The 26,612-nt window shown below is 40.6% G+C and overlaps 1 protein-coding gene across 1 annotated transcript in view; it reads right to left on the bottom strand.

Moving 5' to 3' along the window:
* The window catches only part of CADM4 (cell adhesion molecule 4), a 261,207-nt gene that overhangs the window by 17,084 nt on the left and 217,511 nt on the right, over positions 1-26,612 (bottom strand). The window contains exons 5-8 of the mRNA XM_075840345.1: positions 26,405-26,566; positions 22,112-22,202; positions 5,045-5,217; positions 4,137-4,265 (exon numbers count right to left, since the gene is read on the bottom strand). Of these exons, the coding sequence (XP_075696460.1) occupies positions 4,137-4,265; positions 5,045-5,217; positions 22,112-22,202; positions 26,405-26,566 (555 nt within the window). The remainder of the gene's footprint in view (positions 1-4,136; positions 4,266-5,044; positions 5,218-22,111; positions 22,203-26,404; positions 26,567-26,612) is intronic.

The raw sequence follows: 26,612 nt of genomic DNA, 5'->3' as shown, positions 1-26,612 counted from the left end.
TACAGCAACACTATCTATAGGTCAGGAATATACACACACACACACACACACACACACACACACACACACACACACACACACACACGTATAGGTCAGGAATATTAATGCAGCCCCACCTATTGGTCAGGAATATTAACAAACCACCACTATAAGTCAGGAATATTACCGCAACACCACCTATAGGTTTGTAATATCTACAATCTATAGGTCAGGAATATTACCGCAACACCACCTATAGGTCAGGAATATCAACACCACCTAGAGGTCAGGAATATCAACAACACCATAGGTCATGAATATTACTACAACACCACCTATAGGTCAGAAATATGACGCAACATCACCTATAGGTTAGAAAATTTACCACACCACCTTTAGGTTAGGGATATAGCAACACCATCTATAGGTCAGGAATATACACACACAGCACCACCTATACGTCCGTAATATACAAACACTACCACATATAGGTCAGGAATAATACCACAACACCACCTATAGGTCAAGAATATGAATGCAACAACACCTATAGGTCAGGCATCTTACTACAAGGCCGCCTGTAGGTCAGGTATATTACCACACAACCTATAGGTCAGGAATATTACCACAACACCTATAGATTAGGAATAACACCGCACCACCACCTATAGGTCAGAATTATTATGAAACCAAAACCTATAGGTCAGGAATATCAGCACCACCTATATGTCAGTAATATACAAATACCACCACCTATAGGTCAGGAATAATAGCACTACACCACCTTTAGGTCAAGAATATGAATGCAACAACACCTATTGGTCAAGAATATGAACGTAACACCACCTATAGGTCAGGCATATTACGACAACGCCACCTATAGGTCAGGTATATTACCACAACACCATCTATAGGTCAGGAATACACACACACACAGCACCATCTATAGGTCAGGAATATTACAACGCCACCTATAGGTAAAGGGATATTACCACAAATACACTGATAGGTCAGGGATATTACAGCAACACCACCTATAGGTCAGGAATCTTACCGCAACACCATCTATAGGTGAGGAAAATTATAAAAACACCATCTGTAGGTCAGGAATACACACACACACACACACACACACACACACACACACACACACACACACACACACACAGGTCAGGAATATTACCGGACCACATATATATGTCATGAATCTTACCGCAACACCATATATAGAGTGAGGAAAGCTATGAAAAGACCATCTATGGGTCAGGAATACACACACACACACACACACACACACACACACACACACACACACACACACACACACACACACACACACACAGCACCACCTATAGGTCAGGAATATTACAACACCACCTATAGGTAAAGGGATATTACCACAAATACACCTATAGGTCAGGGATATTACAGCAACATCACCTATAGGTCAGGAATATTATGAAAACACCATCTATAGGTCAGGAATACAGACAGACAGACAGAGACACACACACACACACACACACACACACACACACACACACACACACACACACACACACACACACACACACACACACGTATAGGTCAGGAATATTAATGCAACCCCACCTATTGGTCAGGGATATTAACAAACCACCACCTATATGTCAAGAATATTACCGCAACACCACCTATAGGTCAGGAATATACACACACAGCATCACCTATAGGTTAGGAATACGAATGCAACACCACCTATTGGTCATAAATATTACCACACAACTATCTATTGGTCAGGAAGATTGTCACAACACCATCTATAGGTCAGGAATATAGACACCACCTATACATCAGGAATATACAAACACCACAACATATAGGTCAGGAATAATACCACAACACCACCTATAGGTCAGGAATATCAACACAACCTATAGGTCAGGCATATTACTACATGACCTATATGTCAGGTATAGGTGGTGGTGTGGTAATATAAGTCAGAAGTATAAATGCAAAACCACCTAAAGAGCAGGAATAATACCACAACACCACCTATAGATCAGGAATATTACCGCAATGACACCTATAGATCAGGAATATTACCGCAATGACACCTATAAGTCAGAAGTATGAAAGTAAAACCACCTATAGTTCAGGAATATTACAACAAAAACATCTATAGGTCAGGGATATTACACACACACACACACACACACACACACACACACACACACACACGCACACACACACACACGCGCACACACACACACACACGCGAATATTACACCACCACCTATAGGTCAGGAATATTACACCACCACCACCTATAGGTCAGGAATATTACACCAGGAATATTAATGCAACCCCACCTATTGGTCAGGAATATTAATAAACCACTACCTATAGGTCAGGAATATGATCGCAACACCATCTATAGGTCAGGAATATCAACACCACCATAGGTCATGAATATTACCACAACACCACCTATAGGTCAGAAATATGATCGTAACATCACCTATAGGTTAGGATATTGACCATACCACCTCTAGGTTAGGGATAGAACGACACCACCTATAGGTTAGGAATATACACACAGCACCACATATAGGTCAGGAATATACACACAGCACCACCTATAGGTGAGGAATATCAGCACCACCTATAGGTCAGGAGAATTACCACAACACCATCTGAAGGTCAGGAATATAAACACCACCTGTAAGTCCGGAATATACAAACACCACCACCTATAGGTCAGGAATAATACCACAACACCACCTATAGGTCAGGAATATGAACACAACACCACCTATAGGTTAGGAATATGAACACAACACCACCTATAGGTCAGAAATATGATCGGACCACCGCCTATAGGTCAAACATATTAGTACAACACCACCTAGATGTCAAGTATAAAATGGCACAACACAACACCACCCAGAGGTCAGGAATAATACCACACCACCTATAGGTCAGGAATATCAATAACTTATAGGTCAGGAATATTATCATTACACCACCTGTAGGTCAGAAATATGATCGCAACATCACCTATAGGTTAGGATATTTACCACACCACCTTTAGGTTAGGTATATAACGACACCATCTATAGGTCAGGAATATACACACACAGCACCACCTACAGGTCAGGAATATTACCGCACCACCACCTAAAGGTCAGGAATAATACCACACCACCTATAGGTCAGGAATATTACCGCAACAACATCTATATGTGAGGAATATTACCACAACACCACCTATAAGTCAGAAATATGATCGCAACACCACCTGTAGGTCAGAAATATGATCGGAACACCACCTATAGGTCAAACATATTAGTACAACACCACCTAGATGTCAAGTATAATAGCACAACACAACACCACCCAGAGTTCAGGTATAATACCACATCACCTATAGGTCAGAAATATAATTGCAACACCACCTAGAGGTCAGGAATATTACCACACTACCACCTATTGGTCTGGAATATTACCACACCACCACCTATTGGTCTGGAATATTACCACACCACCACCTATAGGTCAGCAATATTACGACAACTCCATCTATAGGTCAGGAATATTACCACCACCTATAGGTCAAGAATATGACCACAACACCACATATAGATCAGGAAAATTACCACACCACCACCTATAGGTCAACAATATTATGACAACTCCATCTATAGGTCCGAAATATTACCACAACACAACCTATAGGTCAAGAATATTACCACACCACCTATAGATCCGGAATATCACCACAACAACCCCTATAGGTCAGGAATATTACCACACCTCCACCTATAGGTCAGGAATATTACGAGAACACGACCTATAGGTCAGGAAAATTAGCACACCACCTATAGGTCAGCAATATTACGACAACTCCCACAACACCACCTATAAGTCAGGGATATTGTCACAACACGACCTATAGGTCAGGAACATTACCACAATACCACCTATTGGTCAGGGATATTACCACACCACCACCTATTGGTCAGGAATATGAATGCAACACCACCCATTGGTCAGGAATACTAACATAATGCCTTTTTTGGTCATGAATTTCAACATACGGCCACCTACTGGTCAGTCATCCACACAACAGTCATATTACCTTATCTACAGTAGTAAGATGCTCCATAACTTCTTACCTTTTTGCCGAACGGAACACCAGACCATGACAATAAGGACGCAGATGACGAGGAAGACCAGAAGTGCCAATATGCCACCTATGATCGCATAAGGGACTTGAGTCTGGGCTTCAATAATCGCTCCAGGGTCTGTAGGAAAAAGTGAAAATATATTCGATAAGAAACATCGGCATCATTTCCTTGTGATACATTTATACAACCAATAAACGAGGGTTCATTATACAATGCAGAACCAGGAGACACTTCTAGACTACAGTATAAACCCATTATGGTAAGTATATGGACCCTGGGCCTCTATTCTATCAGTCGCAGTTATTCCACCAATTTTTTAGCTCATCCTGAGAGTTGACCATCATGGTGGAGGTCCACCTTGGCTACCAAATACTAAAAAGACACAACCCTGGTGGTACCTTATATTGATCAACTAGCCTTTGGCTTTCCCAATATAGCGTTCAATACCATATGGGCAGATGATATATATATATATATATATATATATATATGTGTATACGTACATACACACACAAAATGGAATATACCAATATTATGCCAACAAGGCCAACATAATCATTGCCATGCGTGATCCAAGTCAATACACAGGGTACATAAGTCCCACTGTAGACGAAAAAAGATTTAATTATCTCAGGCACTCTTTGGGAAAAGAGTTTTAATTAATTATATATCAAATATATCAATACATAGGTCCCGCTGTAGCCAAAGGAACAGGCTGCCGAGCAGATAATCTGTCCAGTATGGCTTTCCAGATTTCGAGAGACAGCTTGCTGATCCCTCTGATATAAACCCAATCCGTGATCTATATTTATAATGTCATTCTATATAAATCTGAATTCCTGGCAGCATCTATTTTATCCTCTACTACCCCCACTGGCACCATGCCCACTACTCACCATACACAACCAGCACGTATTGGTCAGAGGAGCGCCCATGCTTGTTGGAGACCTGGCAGGTGTAGGTTCCATTGTCTTGCAGGCTGAGAGATGGAAAGGTCAGGAGATCACCCTGGACCTGCGCTCGTTCCGGCAATGTGTCATTAAGACGGCTCCAGATGATGTCATCCGGCCTGACAGGACGAGAATATATTTATTGTCATTAATGCTCCATTTCCTATAAAGTGCAGCCCTGACCCGAGAACATAAAAGAGGATTACTCAGATGACATCTATCAGCCGAGTGCACAGAGACTGGCACAGCAGTAAGAACTTCAGGATAGGATGGGGTGGCACATGTAGAAAGGGGACGAATACTAGGACAGATATTTGACACACAACTATCAATGATAGCAAAGCATGCTGGGAGATCAAGTCAATTTCAGGACAAACACGCATAGCTATACTTTGCCAGTGTGCCATCTTGACAAGGCGTCTACAACATTTGGAATACATACAAGAGTGTATGTACCAGTCCTTGTGACTCCAAATGGGTCCATAAATAGGGCGGACCAGCTAAGGTTGACCTATCCTCCATTCCACTTGTGGCTAAGGTGGGAGCGGTCGTATCCCCACAGCTGATGAGCCACAGGTTGCAGACCAGGTTATGGATGGTGGGCACCTGCCCAGGGTTTCTCCTCTCTATAGGTATACAGAGTCTGCCAATAGTGGAGGTGGGTTGCATCCAAAGGGCACGCCACACTTTTCTCTTGCAAAGCATAGATGGGCAGACCAACATGCACCAGGTCCTACAGTACTGGAGGAGAGAAACCATCACCAGAAGGGGCCACCCTTCTGGATTCTGCTAGCAGATCCCCTCGGGTATATCCATAATTTCCAACCTAAACACAAGTTTTGGTGTAAAAATTTTTGTTGCCATTGGTTGGCTGACCCAAACCCAATAAAACCGGTTCCTCCTGGGAAGTTCCTAGGTTCCTCCAGAACTTATTAACCAGGACACAAACCACCATCAACATATGAAATAAATTTTATGTGCTCTAAACAGGCAAATACTGTCATATTTCTATCTCTCGGCAGGATAGATGGCGGTTATTTACCACTTAGCATTTTTTTGAATAATTCCCATCACTCCGCTGCCCCACACACCTTGATGTCCCAAACAATTGCCTGATTATAGACACGTTGCTGATTATCACTATTAACTCTGCGTATACCAGGGTCGGTGTTACGGTAGATCACCCATGGTATTGATTTCAGGACCATAGGGGGTAAGATATAAATGCTTGCAGTGAATACATTTCAGGGACCGACCTCTCCATCGTACATGGCTGCATAATTTATGAGGCTTTTATTTACTCCAGGATGACGGACGGTGTAGTATTTGATTTGGTATTCATAGGCATCAACGTTTTGTATCTCAGACTCTGAATATAACAATGGTTAACGTGCACAGCAAACTGTACCATGTCATCATGGCCACTGCACAATGTACCCTGCTCATGAGATGGCATCGCTTACCAAGTCTCATATTACACATCACCACTGCACCACTGATGTAATAGGGATGAAGTAGTTATTTAACTCCTTGGGGCTGCATCATTGGTGCTTTATTGGACCTCTCAGCGTTATAGTGATCTCCACCTCATGTGCTCATCAACGTTACTCAATTCCCAGTGTTTAACTTGTTAGAGCTGCACTTTGTGCTCCAGAGCTGCACTTCCAGGACAGGAAGTTGCTAAATGCAACCATTATCAACCATTGTGGAGTTATATCCTCCTATCCAGAGGCGGACAGAGATAGCAGGGGCAAGAACAGCATATGGGCCCCTTGGTTTTGAATAAATAACGCATCTAGATCTGCCAGATAATCAGAGTTTACATGGGCCAACCCCACCTGACAGAAGAGGGTATGTTGGTTTGGCTCCACACTAAAATTAGCCCACATATTGATTTATGCTATTTAGACCTCTCACCTATATGGACACCTTTGTGTCCAACTCATATATATACACACACACACACACACACACACACACACACACACACACACACACACACACACACACACACACACAAACACACACACACGCATACAGTGAAACTCTGCAGTATGGTATGGATTATTCAAAATGTTGTAAAGTGGGCCTATCCCCATCTATCATACCCCCTTCCCTAATGTCATGTCATAGCAATGCATAGACCTGGCCCAATACACCACTGAGATGCTAGTACTTTTTCGCTCAGTGTCAATGTAGTGCGTGTAAAGGATATGCATAAATGTTTTTGGTTTTTTTTCTTTTCTATTTTTGCCTGTTTGTATTGTACCTTAAACTCCTTGGAACAGTTCAGCTGCCTGAATGTGTTCTTCCTAGAGGAAAATGATCATTCCTCTCGTAAGCTGTCCCCTCACAACTCACCTTAATTAGAAATATAAATTTTTATTTCCAGAAGACTTGCCACTCACATGGTGATGATAATGGGCTGTAACCACTGGGGCTTCCCAGTTACTGAGCGACTGCCACGCTACTCCACATGCACAGGAGATTTACATTTCAGATTGTGCAACGGTGCAAGAGCTCACAACAGCTACAGAATATGGAACGTCTCATCTGGAAGCCACGCAGCTGAAACACTTGCCAGGGGCTATCGATGGCAACTTGGCTTTATAGTGGATGAATTTACATGTCTAATTAGGGTAAGTTACCGAGAGGGAATTCAAAGTACTTAATATTTCACCTTTAGGTTAGTCAGGCAGGGAAATGTAGAATAATATTTTACAGGATTTCAGTTATGTTCTCCTTAAAGGAACAGTCCAGACATAACACTTGTCAACAACTCACCTATAGGAGACCAAAAATTATCTGTTTTTACTCTCTCCCACCTTGTGATGAGAGAATTAGTGCTCCTTCCAGCAGATGCCTGTGTAAGGCTATGTTCACACGGAGTATTTTGGGCGAGGAATATCTGCCTCAAAATTCCGTTTGGAAGTTTGAGGCAGATATTCCTCTCCCTGCACGCCGATTTTCGCTGCGATTTTCGCCCGCAGCCATTGAGCGCCGCGGGCATAAAACAGCGCGAAATACGCTTTCTCTGCCTCCCATTGAAGTCAATGGGAGGTCAGAGGCGGAAGCGCCCGAAGATAGGGCATGTCGCTTCTTTTTCCCGCGAGGCAGTTTTACTGCTCGCGGGAAAAAGACGCCGACGCCTCCCATTGAAATCAATGGGAGGCGTTCTCGGGCCGTTTTTGCCGAGTTTTGCGACGCGGTTGCCGTGTCAAAAAACGCGGCAAAATACCCCGTGTGAACATAGCCTAAGGAATGTTGGAGGAGTAGGACATTTGCGTGGATGGGAAATTGGGTCATGCCGCATGTTGCTACAACGTAGAAACCATACTGCAACAGTGAATATAGGGAGCACAAAACCTTTCTGCAAAACATCGTTAACCTTGGATCCTGGATTTGAAATGAGCACCTGCAAACCAAGATTTGCTGGGATTTGGAACCAATAATATTTGTAGATCACGGCGGGAACATTAGTTACTAATAGAATATTGCCCAGAAAAGTAATTACACCCTGTACATTTGATGCTCTATGGTGGTAAAACCAAACTTACCTGGCACAGTAATACACTAACACAGGCGTAACAGAATAGTCTGTTTTATTCCACAAATACGGCTCCCTTTTACGGCTATGTCTGGCACTGCAGCTAGGCTCCATTTACTTAAAGAAGCAATACCAACTACTGCCTATGGTTAAATGTGGCGCTATTTTTGAAAAAAAATAAAAAGCAGACTTTTTTTTCTAATCGCAGACAACCCTTTTAAATGACAAATTCAGCACTGCTACATCGGAATTAGTGTAGTAGAGCTTTACATTTTTTAAGATAGTAGTAGTTTTCATTTGACATGTCACGGTGGCGTTAAATTATCCCAAACTCTGCTCAGCTACATCTTTGTGTGAAGGACCATAACACTTACATGGCACAGCACTTCTAGGTCGATAGGTGCTCCAGAGCCGTATCACTCAGGATGAGCTCTCATACCACTGATCATCAGCGTAGTATGCATAACAATGAGGAACACCAGCACTACTAAGAGCACCAGGGACTGTGGAGTTCATCGTGAAGGTCAGTCACGGTGACCTTGATCACAACAAGCAGTACTTACAGCGAATGTTTACAACGGATGATAGGAGTCTTATAGAATAAAATTGTTTTATTCCAGTACATTTCAGAACTTTACCTGGAGTCTGAATAGGGCAGATGAGAGCCCCTAGACTGTACTGATGTACTGAGCTCCAGGCAACTCTCCAAAACAACAATTATTCACCACCCAGAGGCTGTGTGCCAAGAGAAACCTCATCCTCTTCAGAAACAAGGAGATATCTCCCAGCAACACAGAGAATCAGCTGAATGTGTCATAGTAATTACATTCTAGTACATAGGGGGCAGTATTATAGTAGTTCTATTCTTGTATATAGGGGCAGTATTATAGTAGTTATATTCTTGTATATAGGGGCAGTATTATAGTAGTTATATTCTTGTATATAGGGGGCAGTATTATAGTAGTTCTATTCTTGTATATAGGGGCAGTATTATAGTAGTTATAGTCTTGTATATAGGGAGCAGTATTATAGTAGTTATATTCTTGTATATAGGGGGCAGTATTATAGTAGTTATATTCTTGTATATAGGGGGGTAGTATTATAGTAGTTATATTCTTGTATATAGGAGCAGTATTATAGTAGTTATATTCTTGTATATAGGGAGCAGTATTATAGTAGTTATATTCTTGTATATAGGGGGCAATATTATAGTAGCTATATTCTTGTATATAGGGGCAGTATTATAGTAGTTCTATTCTTGTATATAGGGGGCAGTATTATAGTAGTTATAGTCTTGTATATAGGGAGCAGTATTATAGTAGTTATATTCTTGTATATAGGGGCAGTATTATAGTAGTTATATTCTTGTATATAGGGGGCAGTATTATAGTAGTTATAGTCTTGTATATAGGGAGCAGTATTATAGTAGTTATATTCTTGTATATAGGGGGCAGTATTATAGTAGTTATATTCTTGTATATAGGGAACAGTGTTATAGTAGTTATATTCTTGTATATAGGAGCAGTATTATAGTAGTTATATTCTTGTATATAGGGAGCAGTATTATAGTAGTTATATTCTTGTATATAGGGGGCAATATTATAGTAGCTATATTCTTGTATATAGGGGGCAGTATTATTGTAGTTATATTCTTGTATATAGGAGCAGTATTATAGTAGTTATATTCTTGTATATAGGAGGCAGTATTATAGTAGTTATATTCTTGTATATAGGAGCAGTATTATAGTAGTTATATTCTTGTATATAGGAGCAGTATTATAGTAGTTATATTCTTGTATATAGGGGCAGTATTATAGTAGTTATATTCTTGTATATAGGGGGCAATATTATAGTAGCTATATTCTTGTATATAGGGGGCAGTATTATTGTAGTTATATTCTTGTATATAGGAGCAGTATTATAGTAGTTATATTCTTGTATATAGGAGGCAGTATTATAGTAGTTATATTCTTGTATATAGGAGCAGTATTATAGTAGTTATATTCTTGTATATAGGAGCAGTATTATAGTAGTTATATTCTTGTATATAGGGGCAGTATTATAGTAGTTATATTCTTGTATATAGGGGGCAGTATTATAGTAGTTATATTTTTGTATAATAGGGGGCAGTATTATAGTAGTTATATTCTTGTATATAGGGGGCAGTATTAAAGTAGTTATAGTCTTGTATATAGGAGCAGTATTATAGTAGTTATATTCTTGTATATAGGGGGCAGTATTATAGTAGTTATAGTCTTGTATATAGGAGCAGTATTATAGTAGTTATATTCTTGTATATAGGGGGCAGTATTATAGTAGTTATATTCTTGTATATAGGGGGCAGTATTATAGTAGTTATATTCTTGTACATAGGGGCAGTATTATAGTAGTTATATTCTTGTATATAGGGGGCAGTATTATTAGTAGTTATATTATTGTATATAGGGGCAGTATTCTAGTAGTTATATTCTTGTATATAGGGGCAGTATTATAGTAGTTATATTCTTGTACATAGGGGCAGTATTATAGTAGTTATATTCTTGTATATAGGGGCAGTATTATTAGTAGTTATATTATTGTATATAGGGGCAGTATTATAGTAGTTATATTCTTGTATATAGGGGGGTAGTATTATAGTAGTTATATTCTTGTATATAGGAGCAGTATTATAGTAGCTATATTCCTGTATATAGGGGGCAGTATTATAGTAGTTATATTCTTGTATATAGGAGCAGTATTATAGTAGCTATATTCCTGTATATAGGGGGCAGTATTATAGTAGTTATATTCTTGTAAATAGGGGGCAGTATTATAGTAGTTATATTCTTGTATATAGGAGCAGTATTATAGTAGTTATATTCTAGTATATAGGGGCAGTATTCTAGTAGTTATATTCTTGTATATAGGGGCAGTATTATAGTAGTTGTATTCTTCTATATAGGGGCAGTAGTATAGTAGTTATATTCTTGTATATAGGAGCAGTATTATAGTACATATATTCTTGTACATAGGGCCAGTTTTATAGTATTTATTATTCTTGTATATAGGGGGCAGTATTATAGTAGTTATATTCTTGTATATAGGGGGCAGTATTATAGTAGTTATATTCTTGTATATAGGGGCAGTATTATAGTAGTTATATTCTTGTATATAGGGGCAGTATTATAGTAGTTATATTCTTGTATATAGGGGGCAGTATTATAGTAGTTATAGTCTTGTATATAGGGGGCAGTATTATAGTAGTTATATTTTTGTATAATAGGGGGCAGTATTATAGTAGTTATATTCTTGTATATAGGGGGCAGTATTAAAGTAGTTATAGTCTTGTATATAGGAGCAGTATTATAGTAGTTATATTCTTGTATATAGGGGGCAGTATTATAGTAGTTATAGTCTTGTATATAGGAGCAGTATTATAGTAGTTATATTCTTGTATATAGGGGGCAGTATTATAGTAGTTATATTCTTGTATATAGGGGGCAGTATTATAGTAGTTATATTCTTGTACATAGGGGCAGTATTATAGTAGTTATATTCTTGTATATAGGGGGCAGTATTATTAGTAGTTATATTATTGTATATAGGGGCAGTATTCTAGTAGTTATATTCTTGTATATAGGGGCAGTATTATAGTAGTTATATTCTTGTACATAGGGGCAGTATTATAGTAGTTATATTCTTGTATATAGGGGCAGTATTATTAGTAGTTATATTATTGTATATAGGGGCAGTATTATAGTAGTTATATTCTTGTATATAGGGGGGTAGTATTATAGTAGTTATATTCTTGTATATAGGAGCAGTATTATAGTAGCTATATTCCTGTATATAGGGGGCAGTATTATAGTAGTTATATTCTTGTATATAGGAGCAGTATTATAGTAGCTATATTCCTGTATATAGGGGGCAGTATTATAGTAGTTATATTCTTGTAAATAGGGGGCAGTATTATAGTAGTTATATTCTTGTATATAGGAGCAGTATTATAGTAGTTATATTCTAGTATATAGGGGCAGTATTCTAGTAGTTATATTCTTGTATATAGGGGCAGTATTATAGTAGTTGTATTCTTCTATATAGGGGCAGTAGTATAGTAGTTATATTCTTGTATATAGGAGCAGTATTATAGTACATATATTCTTGTACATAGGGCCAGTTTTATAGTATTTATTATTCTTGTATATAGGGGGCAGTATTATAGTAGTTATATTCTTGTATATAGGGGGCAGTATTATAGTAGTTATATTCTTGTATATAGGGGCAGTATTATAGTAGTTATATTCTTGTATATAGGGGCAGTATTATAGTAGTTATATTCTTGTATATAGGGGAGGTATTATAGTAGTTATATTCTTGTATATAGGGGCAGTATTATAGTAGTTATATTCTTGTATATAGGAGCAGTATTATAGTAGTTATATTCTTGTATATAGGGGCAGTATTATAGTAGTTCTATTCTTGTATATAGGGGCAGTAGTATAGTAGTTATATTCTTGTATATAGGAGCAGTATTATAGTACATATATTCTTGTACATAGGGCCAGTTTTATAGTATTTATTATTCTTGTATATAGGACTGAAACAAACAGGACTCCTGAAAATAGATTTAAGCAGTTCAACCTCAGCTGCAAAATAGAACTTCCTTTCCACTCACTTACATTTTAAAACTATATCATGAAACAGCTTAATAAACTGTATGATAAGGGAAAGAAAGCAATGCTCCTCAACCTTGGCCAAGACACAAAGCGACTCAAGAATAGCACAGCATTGCTTAATAAACTCTATTCTAGTATTACAGAGCTTAATACACTATCTTATATAGCACGGGACGGAAAAGCAACGCCAGCCTTACCCACACTGCTTAACAACCTTGGTAATAGTGTAATACAGTTAACAACGTGTCCTTGTGCGGAGCCTTTTTAACAACCCCTGACTTACAGCACAGCGCTGCCTAATAAACTCTGTCCCATAGCGCCGTACAACCCAAGTTATTACCCGCCATTGTTTGAAGGGCAAATACGGCAACGTAGCCGTGAACTCACAAGCCCTCTACAAACAGTGGTGGCAGCCATACTGTCCCCCCACTTGGGACCTTATTCTATGAGCCAGAACGGAGAGCCTCTTTGTTAGAGAGGTTCTTGGTTTGATGGACTTAAGTCATCCATATATTTCATGGAAGGCCATTCAAATGAATGGCTGCCATGTAATACAACATGTCTCTGACAACGGCTACTGCAGGGAAGATGCCTGAATGGCCACGGTTTACTCTGGCAAAATCAGCTGTTGATGGGGTGCCGGTATCCAAATCCGTAGCGGCTTTTCTCTGAAAGGGGTCCAACTGTGGGACCACCAGCAATGATGAGAATGGGGGACCTGAAAGTCCCCCGAAGTGCTCCATTGATTTCTATGGGACTTCCGATACCACTATCGCACCAGTGCTCCATTCTCATAGAGCACTTCGGGGAACTTCTGACTCTGTTCTCCTAATCGCTGGGTGTGCCAGTAGTCGGACCCCCAGCTGTGAATAGGAGATACAGACGTTTGTGAGAAAACCCCTTTAATATTAACTGTATAAATCCAAATGCAGCGAGCTCCTTCTAGTGGTGGAAAAATTACAGTATAGAATGCAAGACAATAGAGCTCCCCAATATATATATTAAAAAAAAAAATATTTTATTATATGGAATCAATATAGTAATTTGGACATAAAACCTAAATTTTAAGAAAGGCGTAGTATATTTGGCAAAGTTCTCGCGTGTTTGTGTGTGTGTGTGTGTGTGTGTGTGTGTGTGTGTGGGGGGGGGGGGGAGGTGTGGGGGGGGGGTCCATTCTGAGTTTTTGCTATGGGCCCTATGATTTGTGTATGCCCCTGTGTTGTAAAACATAGTATTCATATGAATAACGGGTGTCAGTTTTGCCCTCATAGCTCTGGTGTAGGGTACAACCAGTACACCTGAATGATAAAACCCCCCACGGGATTACAGTGCAATGCATTTAATCTGGCATCTGATAATCTGGCACTTGTTTCCCGCACAGCTCTGCCATAATGTAAAATTTCACAAGACTGAAGCAGATGACTGAGCAGGGAGAACCAATGGGGATTAAAATAACTAAGTCATCTTTAATTTTGGGTTTTCGTCCTAAAGGTACGTGTACCTTTTATCTACCCCTCTATGACCGTCCAATAATCTAGAATATTAGATCGTTCGGCAAAAATTATTTTCAATCACCTTTAATGTTCTATTTATACCTGGATATTGACTACAGCCATGCCTAAATAAGATCTAGGTTGAAATTATATATTGTTCTTAACTCTTATGAAATCTGGCACATTTTCTTAATACACAAAATAAACTGAAATACATATATCGCCACCTAGTGGCCAAATTATTCTGAAAATGACATAAAAGAAAAAATACTTCAACCCAACATGGCTAAATTAGCTCATTTTTTTCTTAAATTGGAATGACATCAGTATAAGTTATTTACCAGTATTATACTTTGCAAACGCCAAAAGGTGATGCCACCACCCGCCTAAGAATCCCAACTCAAAATTATAAGATTTACTGGAGTCTTTTAGAGAAAGAAAGAAGTCTTCAATAATGCAGTCCGAGCCTACAGCACATTTAAATGTATTTGAAGATTGTTCATTTCTTATTTTAGGTCAATAATATTCTTCAATTTTTCATGACAATTTGGCCAGCGGGGGCAGTGTTTAAATGAAAGGCATGTCAAGCCCTGGCAGGTCCATGACAGATGGAGAGTTCGCGCTTCCCTACTTCTTTGATTTACATATCCGAACTTATGATTTAAGTTATTCCCTTCCCAGACCAGAAAAATCTTATCACAAATACATAAAAGATGATAAAAACAGCAGCCGCTGCCACAATACGGATCCTTTATTTTATTTTTTTCCATTTGGAGAGCAGATATAGGAAAATCATGCTGACCCACTGAAGTGCGGCCGCTGTTGGCATACAGGGAAACAGCTGGGGAGAATTAGGAACAAGAGAAATGGGCATTTATGAACAACTGGCTCTGTCTCTTTTCTTTGCCGGAACAAAAGGCTCAAAATTTGTTTGCATTCAGTTCAGACAAAGCGCGTTAAATGACGAGGTGACCGCCTGACACAGGGGAGGTGACTGAAGTATGTCTTGCCGGATGGATCGCTTTACAGCTTCTGTATTCTCTTGGCTCACTAATAACTTATCCTGTGGTTACATTTAAATTTTGGACATAATAGCAACTAATTCGTCTCTATAACAATGGGTTGGCGGGGGCACAGGGGCAGCTCTCGTGCCAAGCGATATGCTGCATAGAAACTGAAGGCAACTACAGAGACCATTCATTCACTCGAAGGATTTGTGGAACATTCAAATGATATTAGAGATATCCATGTTTTTCTCCAAAGCTGTCTATAACCAGAGGCGAAGTTATACGGGGTAAGACCTGGGTGCCTAAGGGGCCCCCCTCTGCCATAGAAGAGTACTCAGAATTGGATTAGGTTCTGTGTACAAAAATGGGTGGGTGAGTGAGGGGCGGTCACTTTTTTGTAATTCGAGTAATTGCGGTCATATTACAGCCCTAATAGAAGTGCCATATAATGCTTAACTAATACCACCATATAGTGTTTCAAAAGTACCATGCAGTGCCCACGTAATACTGCCATATACTGCCTAAATAATGCCATAGAGAGAAGACATAACATATGGTCATGGTCTGTGCCACAAAAGGCATGCCATATAATGCCTAAATAATACCACCATACAGTTCCCACATAATACTGCCTAAATAATGCCAGAGAAGATATAACATATAATGCCATGATCCAGGCCATGATAGCAGTTCTATATAGTGCCTAAATAATTCCACCATATTATAATTAATGTAGTACCATACAGTGCCAACATAATATTCCATTATACTGCCTAAATAATAATAATGCCATACAGAGAAGACATAACATACGGTCATGATCTGTGCCACAATAGCAGCGCTATATAATGCCTAAATATTACCACCATACAGTGTTTAAAACCGTACCATACAGTCCCCACATAATACTGCCATATACTGCCTAAATAAGGCCATAGGGAGAAGACATAACCTATAATGCCATGATCCAGGCCATGATGGCAGTGCTGTATAATGCCTAAATAATACCCCCATATCATGATTAATGTAGTACCATACAGTGCTCACATAGTACTGCCATATACTGTCTAAATAATAATGCCATACACAGAAGACATAACTTACTGTTCTGATCCGTGCCACAATAGCAGTGCCATATTATGCCACCATACAGTGTTTAAACCAATACCATACAGTGCCCACATAATACTTCCATATACTGCCTAAATAATGCCATGCACAGAAGACATAACATACTATTATGATACGTACCACAATAGCAGTGCCATATGATGCCTAAATACCACCACACAGTGCCAACATAATACTGCTTATGTAATAACGCCAAACAGAACATACATAACATACACTGCCATGCTCCAGGCATTGATAGCAGTGCCATACAGTGCATTAATAGTACTTTACACATTACCAACCAGTGCCCACATAATAATGCCATATAGTGAAGACAAAACAGTGCCATAAGGTGCTGAAATAAAAGAGCTATGTAGTTCCCAAATAATAATTATAATATTATATGGCTGTTAAATAATACCAAAACCAGTGCCATGTTGTATGTTAAAACCACGGTGAGTGCAGGCCGGTTGAGGTTCCTTGCCGAGTTCATATACTCTGATCTCTCGAAAAGCAGCACTCCCTCTGGTGACAGGAAACAAACACAATTCTGAATGTAGCTTTGGGTGTGAATGGAGAAGTAAAGATCATGTAACTCAAAAATCTGTACAAAAAAAAAACAAAAACGTCTTATGAACTCCCACAATGCAATACACTTTGGTAACAGGAAACCAACAAAATGCTAAAATGTAGCAGCTTTGGGTGTGAATAGAGAAGAAACTATAATGTAACAACGTCAGTACAAGATAAATAAGGAAAAGATGGGGACGTATGGGCACCACTATGTATGAAAGAAATCTATATGGGGGTGCCGCAGTAACATGCAAAAAATATGAATACTAGGAGAGAGGAGAAGGCACATGTACAAAATTGCGCACACCCTAAATATGAAGAAAGGGATACGAAAAAACGGTTTGTGTGTAGTGTATAATAAAGTTTGGTCTTTTCATTCCCCTTTTTTTGTATCCCTTTCTTATTATTTTGGGTGTGCGCAGTTTTGTACATGTGCCTTCCCCTCTCTCCTAGTATAGAAGATAAATAAGACAAAGTATATGCCAAGTTACTCAATACAAATAAGTTGCTTAGAAATGGAGTTTTCCTTTAAGTGTTCATATTGAGGTCAGACCCTCTGGTTTTTGCTGGTGTACACAGAAAGCGCGTTTGTCTATGAACCAGTGTGCATATGCAGTAAGCCATCAGCAGTTTTATTATGTGAACAATATCTGTCAGAGGAATATATATGCGCTCAGCAGTTTTGCCACATGTGACATATTTTTATACATAAATTTGCAACACAATATTTCCCATGACGAAGCAAAAACACAACTTTAGGGCTTTTGTAGCTTTATAAACTGAAGCCAAACAAACAATCAGAAGTTTCTGATCTTCTCAAGTCAAAATCAGTCTCGCTCTCCCTCTCATCCTTTTATCCATCCGTCCCTCCTTTTATCCATCCGTCCCTCCTTTTATCCATCCGCCCCTCCTTTTATCCATCCGTCCATCCTTTTATCCATCCGTCCATCCTTTTATCCATCCTCTTCTCCATCCCTCTTATCTGTCCATTCATCCATCCCTTCATCCATTCATCCATCCCTTCATCCATTCATCCCTTCATCCATCCATCCCTTCATCCATCCCTTCATCCATCCATCCATCCATCCCTCCCTTCATCCATCCCTCCATCCATCCATCCCTTCATCCATCCATCCCTTCATCCATCCATCCCTTCATCCATCCATCCCTTCATCCAACCATATATCCCTTCATTCATCCATATATCCCTTCATTCATCCATCCATCCATCCATCCATCTATCCATCCCTTCATCCATCCATCCCTTCTTTCCATCATCCCTTCTTTCCATCCATCCCTTCTTTCCATCCATCCCTTCTTTCCATCCATCCCTTCTTTCCATCCATCCCTTCTTTCCATCCATCATCAATCTATCTCTACAGGATATGCCATAAAGGTTTGATAGATGCAGATTCCACCAGCACCGAAATCTAAACTGGGGTCCCCTGACCCCCATCCTACCATCTGCAGCTGGGCTAAACTCCCATAAAAGTTAAATGAATCAGAGTAGCAAAATGCACTCAGCAGTTTATGAAAAACTCGGCCACCTCGTAACTCAGTGGCTGGAGATGGGATGGGAGTCAGGGGGCCCCGATCTAGGGATATGTGTAGTCCCAAAGGCGGGACCCACATTTGTCGTAACATGGCATATCCTGTGGATATGCCATAAATTTCAGAGATGGAAATACCCCTCTAAACAATGGTTTCCAGAAACTTTGACACAAAACGCCACATGGTAGCGATGTTATTAGTGTGACACTGCCTGCATTGCCCATGGATATTGCGGCAGGACATTCCTTGAGTCCTGCTACTACCTCACCATTGGAGCCAGCGCAGGGCACCAGCAAGGCTCCATGTGTAGGACGTGTGTATCCCCGGACTAATAGCCACCACTTCATACATTACCAATTGTGTTCTGTATAGTTTGTGTATGTTGTAATGATTCAACTTGAAAGACGCAGGGGTGCAGGCTGGTCTCTAAACAAATGAAAAAGTATCTTGAATAAAGCTCAAGTATCCCTCTTTGTGCAGTTGAGATGTTGAGGGCTTTCACACAATAAAACAACTTTACGAGCTGCTCTGTTCAAATCCTCAAGACTGTTGGCGCTGATGGAGATCATTGTGTAATCAGTCGGCCAAGTGCTCTTAAGGTGGACTTGGTACTTAAATACGGCGTAGGATGCAATATAATCAAATGGACCAAAATATTCCAATACTACGTTCATTGAGAACTATTGACTTCACTGAGGCATGAGTCACAACGTACCTCATTGACATCACTATTTATTAATACCTATAAACCATATAGTCACAAATACAAATTCAATCTAATTTACAGCTATGAAACTTCTCTAGTTCCACGGTCTTGTCCATAGGGGGCACTTCTATAGTATTTTCCTCTTGTAGAGCAAAAGCTATTCCACATAGTTTATCAGGTAAAATGGGCCTGGAAGGTGACAACCATTATCGGAGTCAGAAGAGTTGCCACTTTCCTTCCTTTCTATCTTGGTGTAACACCCATGGCCGCGGACCGTCGGGATTACTCACCCCCCGACGGTCACAGCCATGGATCAGTGAGCGCTGGCTCGCATCTCCTCCTCAGTAGACGCCAGCGCTCACTTCCGCTTCGCTCTGCTGTGTCCTGTAGGGTGCGCACGCACGCTCGTGCCCGGCCTTAAAGGGCCAGCGGGTGCACCTGAAAAGCATGTCAAATTAGCCCATGATCACCCAAGACTATAGGAAGGGCCCTGCCCCTTCCTTCATTGCCTGAGCGTTGTTGTGTTTACCCGTGTTAGTCTTTGCAAATGGTTCCTTAGTGTTTTCCAGTTCCCAGTATTCCTGTACCTGCATCCCGTGCTACCTTGTTCCTGTGCCATAGAGAGTTGGAGTCGTGTTGTGCCATATACTACACCTTCTGTATTTCACCGCGCCTGGTGTCTGCCAGCTGCCAAGGTCCCATCCGAGCCTACCATCGCTACTGTCTGAATTACCACTTGTACTCTTATTTGAACTATAGACATTGACTTCGTATCCTGTTGGGCAGCTGCTATCCCGCTATGGCCGTACGGACCAGTGGGTCCACACACCCACCGTGACACTTGTCAGGTGTTGATCATGCAATTCCCAGCAGAGGGCGACAAAGAGCATGACAATGAGCAAGCCCCTCCCATTGTAACGAGAATATGAAATCTGTGCTTCGCCCTGAGGCATGCTGGGAGAGAACTTTAGCACAGAAAAATCGGTATTTCTGAATTGATATATTTTTCATTTTCTGTGCCATGTAACTTATGCCTGTTTATAGGAACCACTGATGTTAATATCTGTAATGACTGGAGCTACTCTTTAAAGACAAAGTACCGATATTACGGAGAATGGAGCATCACATTAGACTTGAAGAGGACAGCAAAGATTAAACACACGGCTCCACACTGAATATTAATTTTCCTGTGCTGTGCTATGCGGGCTTTCTGGAGCCCTGTAAGATTTGTCTCTGTTTTATGGGGTTTTCCAGGGAAGCGTACTGATTAGGATTCTTGGTGGCGTTTAGGGCTGCAGCGAGAGGCTGTACGTCTGCTCTTTCAGTGGCTGCCGCTGCAGTGCAAGATATATGGGGTGTGCAGGTCGTATTAAAACACGTTTTATGTTCTGCCTGCACGTCATTGGGATGTCTGTGGGGTTTATATATCCGTGCCGAGGCTGCAGAGAAGCTGTAGGGACGATTTATAAGAACAGAGACTCTATAGTTCCAGCGTCGCAAAAAAACAAAATGTATTTATTTTTCTCCCCCCACACACTGCTGCTGCTCGACGCGTATTTCACTGTGAAATCTCTCTCTAGTTTTTGGACAGGTGGAAAGGTGCTCTTACATGTTTGTCGAGAGTTCTCCGGGAAGCCGGTGGGTCGTGGACAGCCTTGGAAATCTCCATAAATAGCAATGCAAATCAGATCTAGAAATTCTCTTACCTATTCAGATTCCTGTCCATAGGGGGCAGCATTATAGTAGATGCCGGTGAAGTAAACATATTCAGCTTAGTTACTTAAGACAATGGCCGGTTTGGCTGGAGAAGGGAAAACAACCGCTATTGTAAGCCAGAAATTTGCTCAGAGGATTTGTCAAGACCCTTCTCACATTCCACTTTTTGGAAATCCATTATAGGGACAGACCGAATACACGCATGGTGACATCATAAGTTTTGCCAATTGACCATCCAAAGCCATGAATGGAGCAGATATGCAATTGTGGGGGTGGTCGTGGGGCAACTACTCTTTTTGATGGGGGCTTAATTGGGCCTACTGGCTCCCTCAGTTGCCAGGTTCTTGGATACTGAACAAATGACTCCATCTGCCCCCATCTAAACGGTCGTCGACAACATCTACTTAACAAGAATGTAAAATACAAGATAACAAAAAACACAAGACCAGGCTCCATCACAAGGTTGACTAGTATGCGGATTAGGCGGTTTGTCATGGTAGGAAACTGGATCAATCAACATGGTTGGAATTTGATGACTATTACCCTAAGGTCAACTAGGATCATTAGTCCAAACCAGTGGATGGAAGCAGTAAAACCGTAGGTGTTGGTGCCATTACTGTGGTCAATGTATGATGTCATAGGTGGTTCTTACCTGGGATTCCCAGTTACGTCACATTTCAGAGTCAATGGGTCTCCCTCCCTCACCAGGCTCTGAGAGGCTTGGATTCGAGCTGTAGGGGAAACTGCAGGAGAAAGGACAGAAATGCAAAAATACGGAGTAAATAAGGGGCGCCAATATGAATGCAAATCCTATAAAATTATATTTTGATATTCTGAGCTTTTTATGGAAGAGGACACTGTGGGGTCGCACTCTATGCAAAGTCTAACCACGTCTATGGCCAGCTTTAACCGGTTAAGTTTCTGGTAGACTAAACGTAGCCATCCATGGACCGATATAGATGATGAGCGTAGAATCACTATGAAGCTTGTCGATATGTTGGATTAGTTCTTTGGTCAAGTGGTTGGATGATGTTCCAGATAACAACTTTTTTTTTCTGATTATTCCATAATTTTAAATTTCTTACTTTTTTCGACATTGACATAGGATGTGGTCTCAACTTAATTGATTTGTCGGTACATAAAAGGTGTAGCTTGGGTTTCCTTCAGATGAAAGTTATGAATTTATGGGGTTAGTAAATCAAATTGGCGAGTTCAAACTTGGTTTAGAGGACATCGACAATACGGACATGACCAGTGATAACTATGACCATGACTCACACAGAGGAATTTTTTAAGCGGATTTCGCCGCAAAATTCAACCGCCCATTCATTTCAATGGGAGGTGGACACTTCTTTTCCCGCTAGCTGATTTTTTCAGCTAGTGGACAAAACAAGCGTCCTACCCGATATTCGGGCGGGTTCCGCCCAAACCTCCCATTAAAGAGAATGGGAGTGGGAATCTTCCTGCTGACGGCAGGAATAATTCTTCAGCTGGACCAGCCAAGCAAAACCTGCAGTGTGAACATAGCCTAATATGTGCATGTACGGTAAGTAAATAGTAAAAAAATGCACAATCATAACAGATGTGCCACTACACTTGTCGTCCATGCCAACGCTATAAGGCCCAGTAGTTTGGGAGGTAGGAGGCGAACAATGTCTCTCCCAGGTCTGGAACTGGCCCTTGGGTGAGGTGTGTTCCCACGTGATGTGGGACCCTCCTTCTACACACAGTAACAGCACATAAACTTTCAGTACTACTGATCTTTTAGATATTTGGGGGGAGAAGGGTGTTCGGAAATTCCAAATAGTCGTTAAAGGAGTAGCCCAGAATTAGAAAAACATGGCTGCATCCTTCCAGAAACAGCGCCACATCTGTCCACCAGTTGTGTCTGGAAACTCCATTAAAGAGATGGAGTTGCAATACCATACACAACCTGCGGACAGTTGAGGTGCTGTGTTTGAAAGACCACCATGCTTTTCTAACCCTAGTCAACTTCTCTGAATTGACCAAAGACACAAAGTGGGGAGGGGGCATATTGGGAGGTACTTTTGCTATGAGGCCATCCTTTCACATTAAACTTCTCCAGTAAACTGACTTAAGTCCTATTTATCAATTATTTGTTATTTGAATATTTTTGATATTTCAGGTTTAACCATATACAACCCGATGACAAAAATGTTTGAGGGCACAATGGACCATGAGGTGTCCCTAGCACTATAGACCTGCATTAGCCCCCCATGTGTGCGGTGATGGAGTCAGATCGGTGAGATGTCCAGTCATGTTCATCTCTATAACCTTGTCTTTTTTGGAAGGGACATTGGGTTGCCATGGATACACCGACGACGGTGACGCCCCTACAGCTAATTAGCCTTTTACCTCAGAAATGTTAATTTAATTAGAGGTGTGTGATGAGGATTTGCTTGATTTTCCATAGAATTATTCTGTCTTATCTTAGACGGCTTTCATTTTTTTTTTTTCCTCCGGCTAAAATGCGGTATGGTCTGGAGGGAAGGCTGAACTACATACACACAAAGCACCAGACAGATATATTGCAATGTACCAGCCCCCTCCTTCCTCCACAGGCCTCTCCGGAATGATTTTGTTTTATTTACATAATGCTAATTGTGTGCGCCGAGGTTCTGATGTCTATGCACGCAAGAAGCCGGCATAAGGTCGAGTTGAGAGCATCGCCGTCACCACGGGCGGTGGAAGGTAACTTGTAGCCCTGGAAGGTAACGGATGCAGCACTTCTCTCCAGAAGATTCAGAAGAACAATTTGTATTCATTTACATGTGCCCGATGATGAGAGTTCTGCTTCTAGGAGGCCTATTAGACCTTACAAGGGGTATAAACATAAATAATTTATAAAAAAGGGGCTTAGATCAATTTGCCTTTTATGTCTTCTCAGAAGCAAGACAATGTTCCTTGTTGCGATCACGCAACAATTTTAAAATTAGGACCAAGTTTTTCCTCCCCCATGATGAACCCAGAACGCTCATTCTCTGTGTGACCCAGGTTGTCATCTGCTAGCCTGAAGAAGTGCTGGGTAGAGGGGGTGCACTCATTGAGGATATGGCACTAGAACCCCCATAATTTGGTAATTTGGGAGTAGAGCTATAGGAAAAGCTCAGAGGTGTAGCTAGCAAAGGGGTGGTGGCTCCGGGTGCACTTAGATGGTGGGGCCCAGGGGAGAATTTTCAACATGGTGATGAACACGCTCTGTTTTCGAGGGTGGACAGATTGAAAAAAATGTATATATATTGTCCACACCATCAAGTAGGATAGTGCCCCTAGTGGTCAAATCATCATGAGTTATAATAACATGTTATGTATCTTCTACAAAGTAATGATTGTTTTTTTTTTTTTTTAAATTGACAAAATATTTATTGCTTTCAGGATTGTTACACTACATTACCCTTTCGAGACCAGTCATTTAGAAGTTACAAGTCCATTAAATAATGATCCGTCTGGAGTAAGGACACGTGATGCCGTCAGCTGCACGCCTCAGATAACGCGAATGTGGGAAGAACACACAATAAGAGACTCATTTGTGTAATTAACAAACAATGATTCCAACGTGACGGCTGGAGACTCCAAAAATGTCAATAACCACGAGGTCAAGGAGTTAGAAATGAGGGGTCAATGGGTATTATGAAGATTTACGTGGAATTAAAGGGGGTCTTTAAAAGGATTTCAGGGGATTTCTAGCAGTCAATGGGGGTCATAGGGGAATATGGAAGGCTCGCAGTTATTGAATATTAGTTGGGGGGCAGATGTTACTGTGATTTAGTGTGAGATAATGGTATTTAACTGGAGTTCATGGAGTGATTAAGTCTTGTATGAACTAGAAGTATATTCAGGTCTTAATCTCTTGGCCTGGAGTCTAGACACTCCACCATTTGGTGTTTCTTGGGCCATTTTAGGATAAGAGCTCCGATAGAACAGACCATGGCTTATCACATGTAAAAAAACTAATAATTATATTACTGGTATTAACCCCTTAGGGACGCGGGAAGTCTTAACCTTAAAAGCAGTTGTCCAGCTTGGAAAACCCATTTTCATACACCCTATTAGGGAATTCTAAATTAATAGAGGGGGGGGGGGGTCCTTTGCTCGGGATCCTCATCTCTCGGTGAGGGTAGGGAGCAGTTATAAAGCGCATCTCTCACTCTGAAGGACCTGTCCTGTCCTGCATTACACATTCAACCCATTGATTTAAATGGTTACTGTGTAATTCTTAATTTCCCCTGTGGAGGCACTGCAGGGAAATTGAACACTTACTGCCAGGTTTCCCCACAAATTACAGCTGATCACTGGGGGTCCCATCCCACACTTTGTGATCTGCTTATTTTCCAGGGTTCCTTCTAGCACGTAGTGATTGTCCAAATCAGAGAACCTCTTTAAAGGATGAGAAAACCAATTTTTTTTTTCGTGTGGGTCAACTTTTTAATATTTAGCTCTACGCAGCTGTATTATGTGTTTATTTTTGGGTCAAGTCGTATGTTTTTAAGTGTACATAAACATCTGAATATTAGCCAAATGTCCCCAAAAAACTTTTTTAAATTTCTTTTTAATTTTTTTATTTTTTAAGATCTTTTTTAGGGCTTACAAACAGAGGTTTTTAATTTATATTTTACAGCAAAACATTAACTTTGATGTTCCCCATATCTAAACTAATACTGGTAAAATACGAACATTAGGAAACCCCTCTGATTACTTAATCAGAGTTTCCCTAATAACAACAAACAGACAAAGTGGTGTAGCACCTGATCTCCGCCATTAGAGACTGGGCCCAGACTAGCGGTCTGAGCCCTGTGTGGGCGACGTGGACATGAGCAGCCAATACCACTGATGTTAACGTACATCTAGATGCGACTATAGAGCCCATTATGGATGTACCTGTACGTCAAGATACAAGAAGGGTTAATGATGATCCATCACTTACATTGAACATCCAATACGTATTGCGTTTGTTTCTTCTGGCCCTTTAATGCAGCATGAGAGGCCTCGCAAGTGATTATTTCTCCATTATCCCGCCTTTCCACGGGAAATTGAATGCTGTTCGTTATGCTGAAAGTTTTTATATTTTCCTGTTTGCTGGTAACTCCTATAAAGAAAAAATAAAACCTCAAATAAAATGCTTGTTTCAGCAG

The sequence above is a fragment of the Rhinoderma darwinii genome, chromosome 10, assembly GCF_050947455.1.
Source record: "Rhinoderma darwinii isolate aRhiDar2 chromosome 10, aRhiDar2.hap1, whole genome shotgun sequence".
In the NCBI taxonomy this organism is placed as follows: Eukaryota; Metazoa; Chordata; class Amphibia; order Anura; family Rhinodermatidae; genus Rhinoderma; species Rhinoderma darwinii.
Note: the sequence above shows the minus strand (reverse complement) of the source record. Positions and strands in the feature narration are given on the sequence as shown.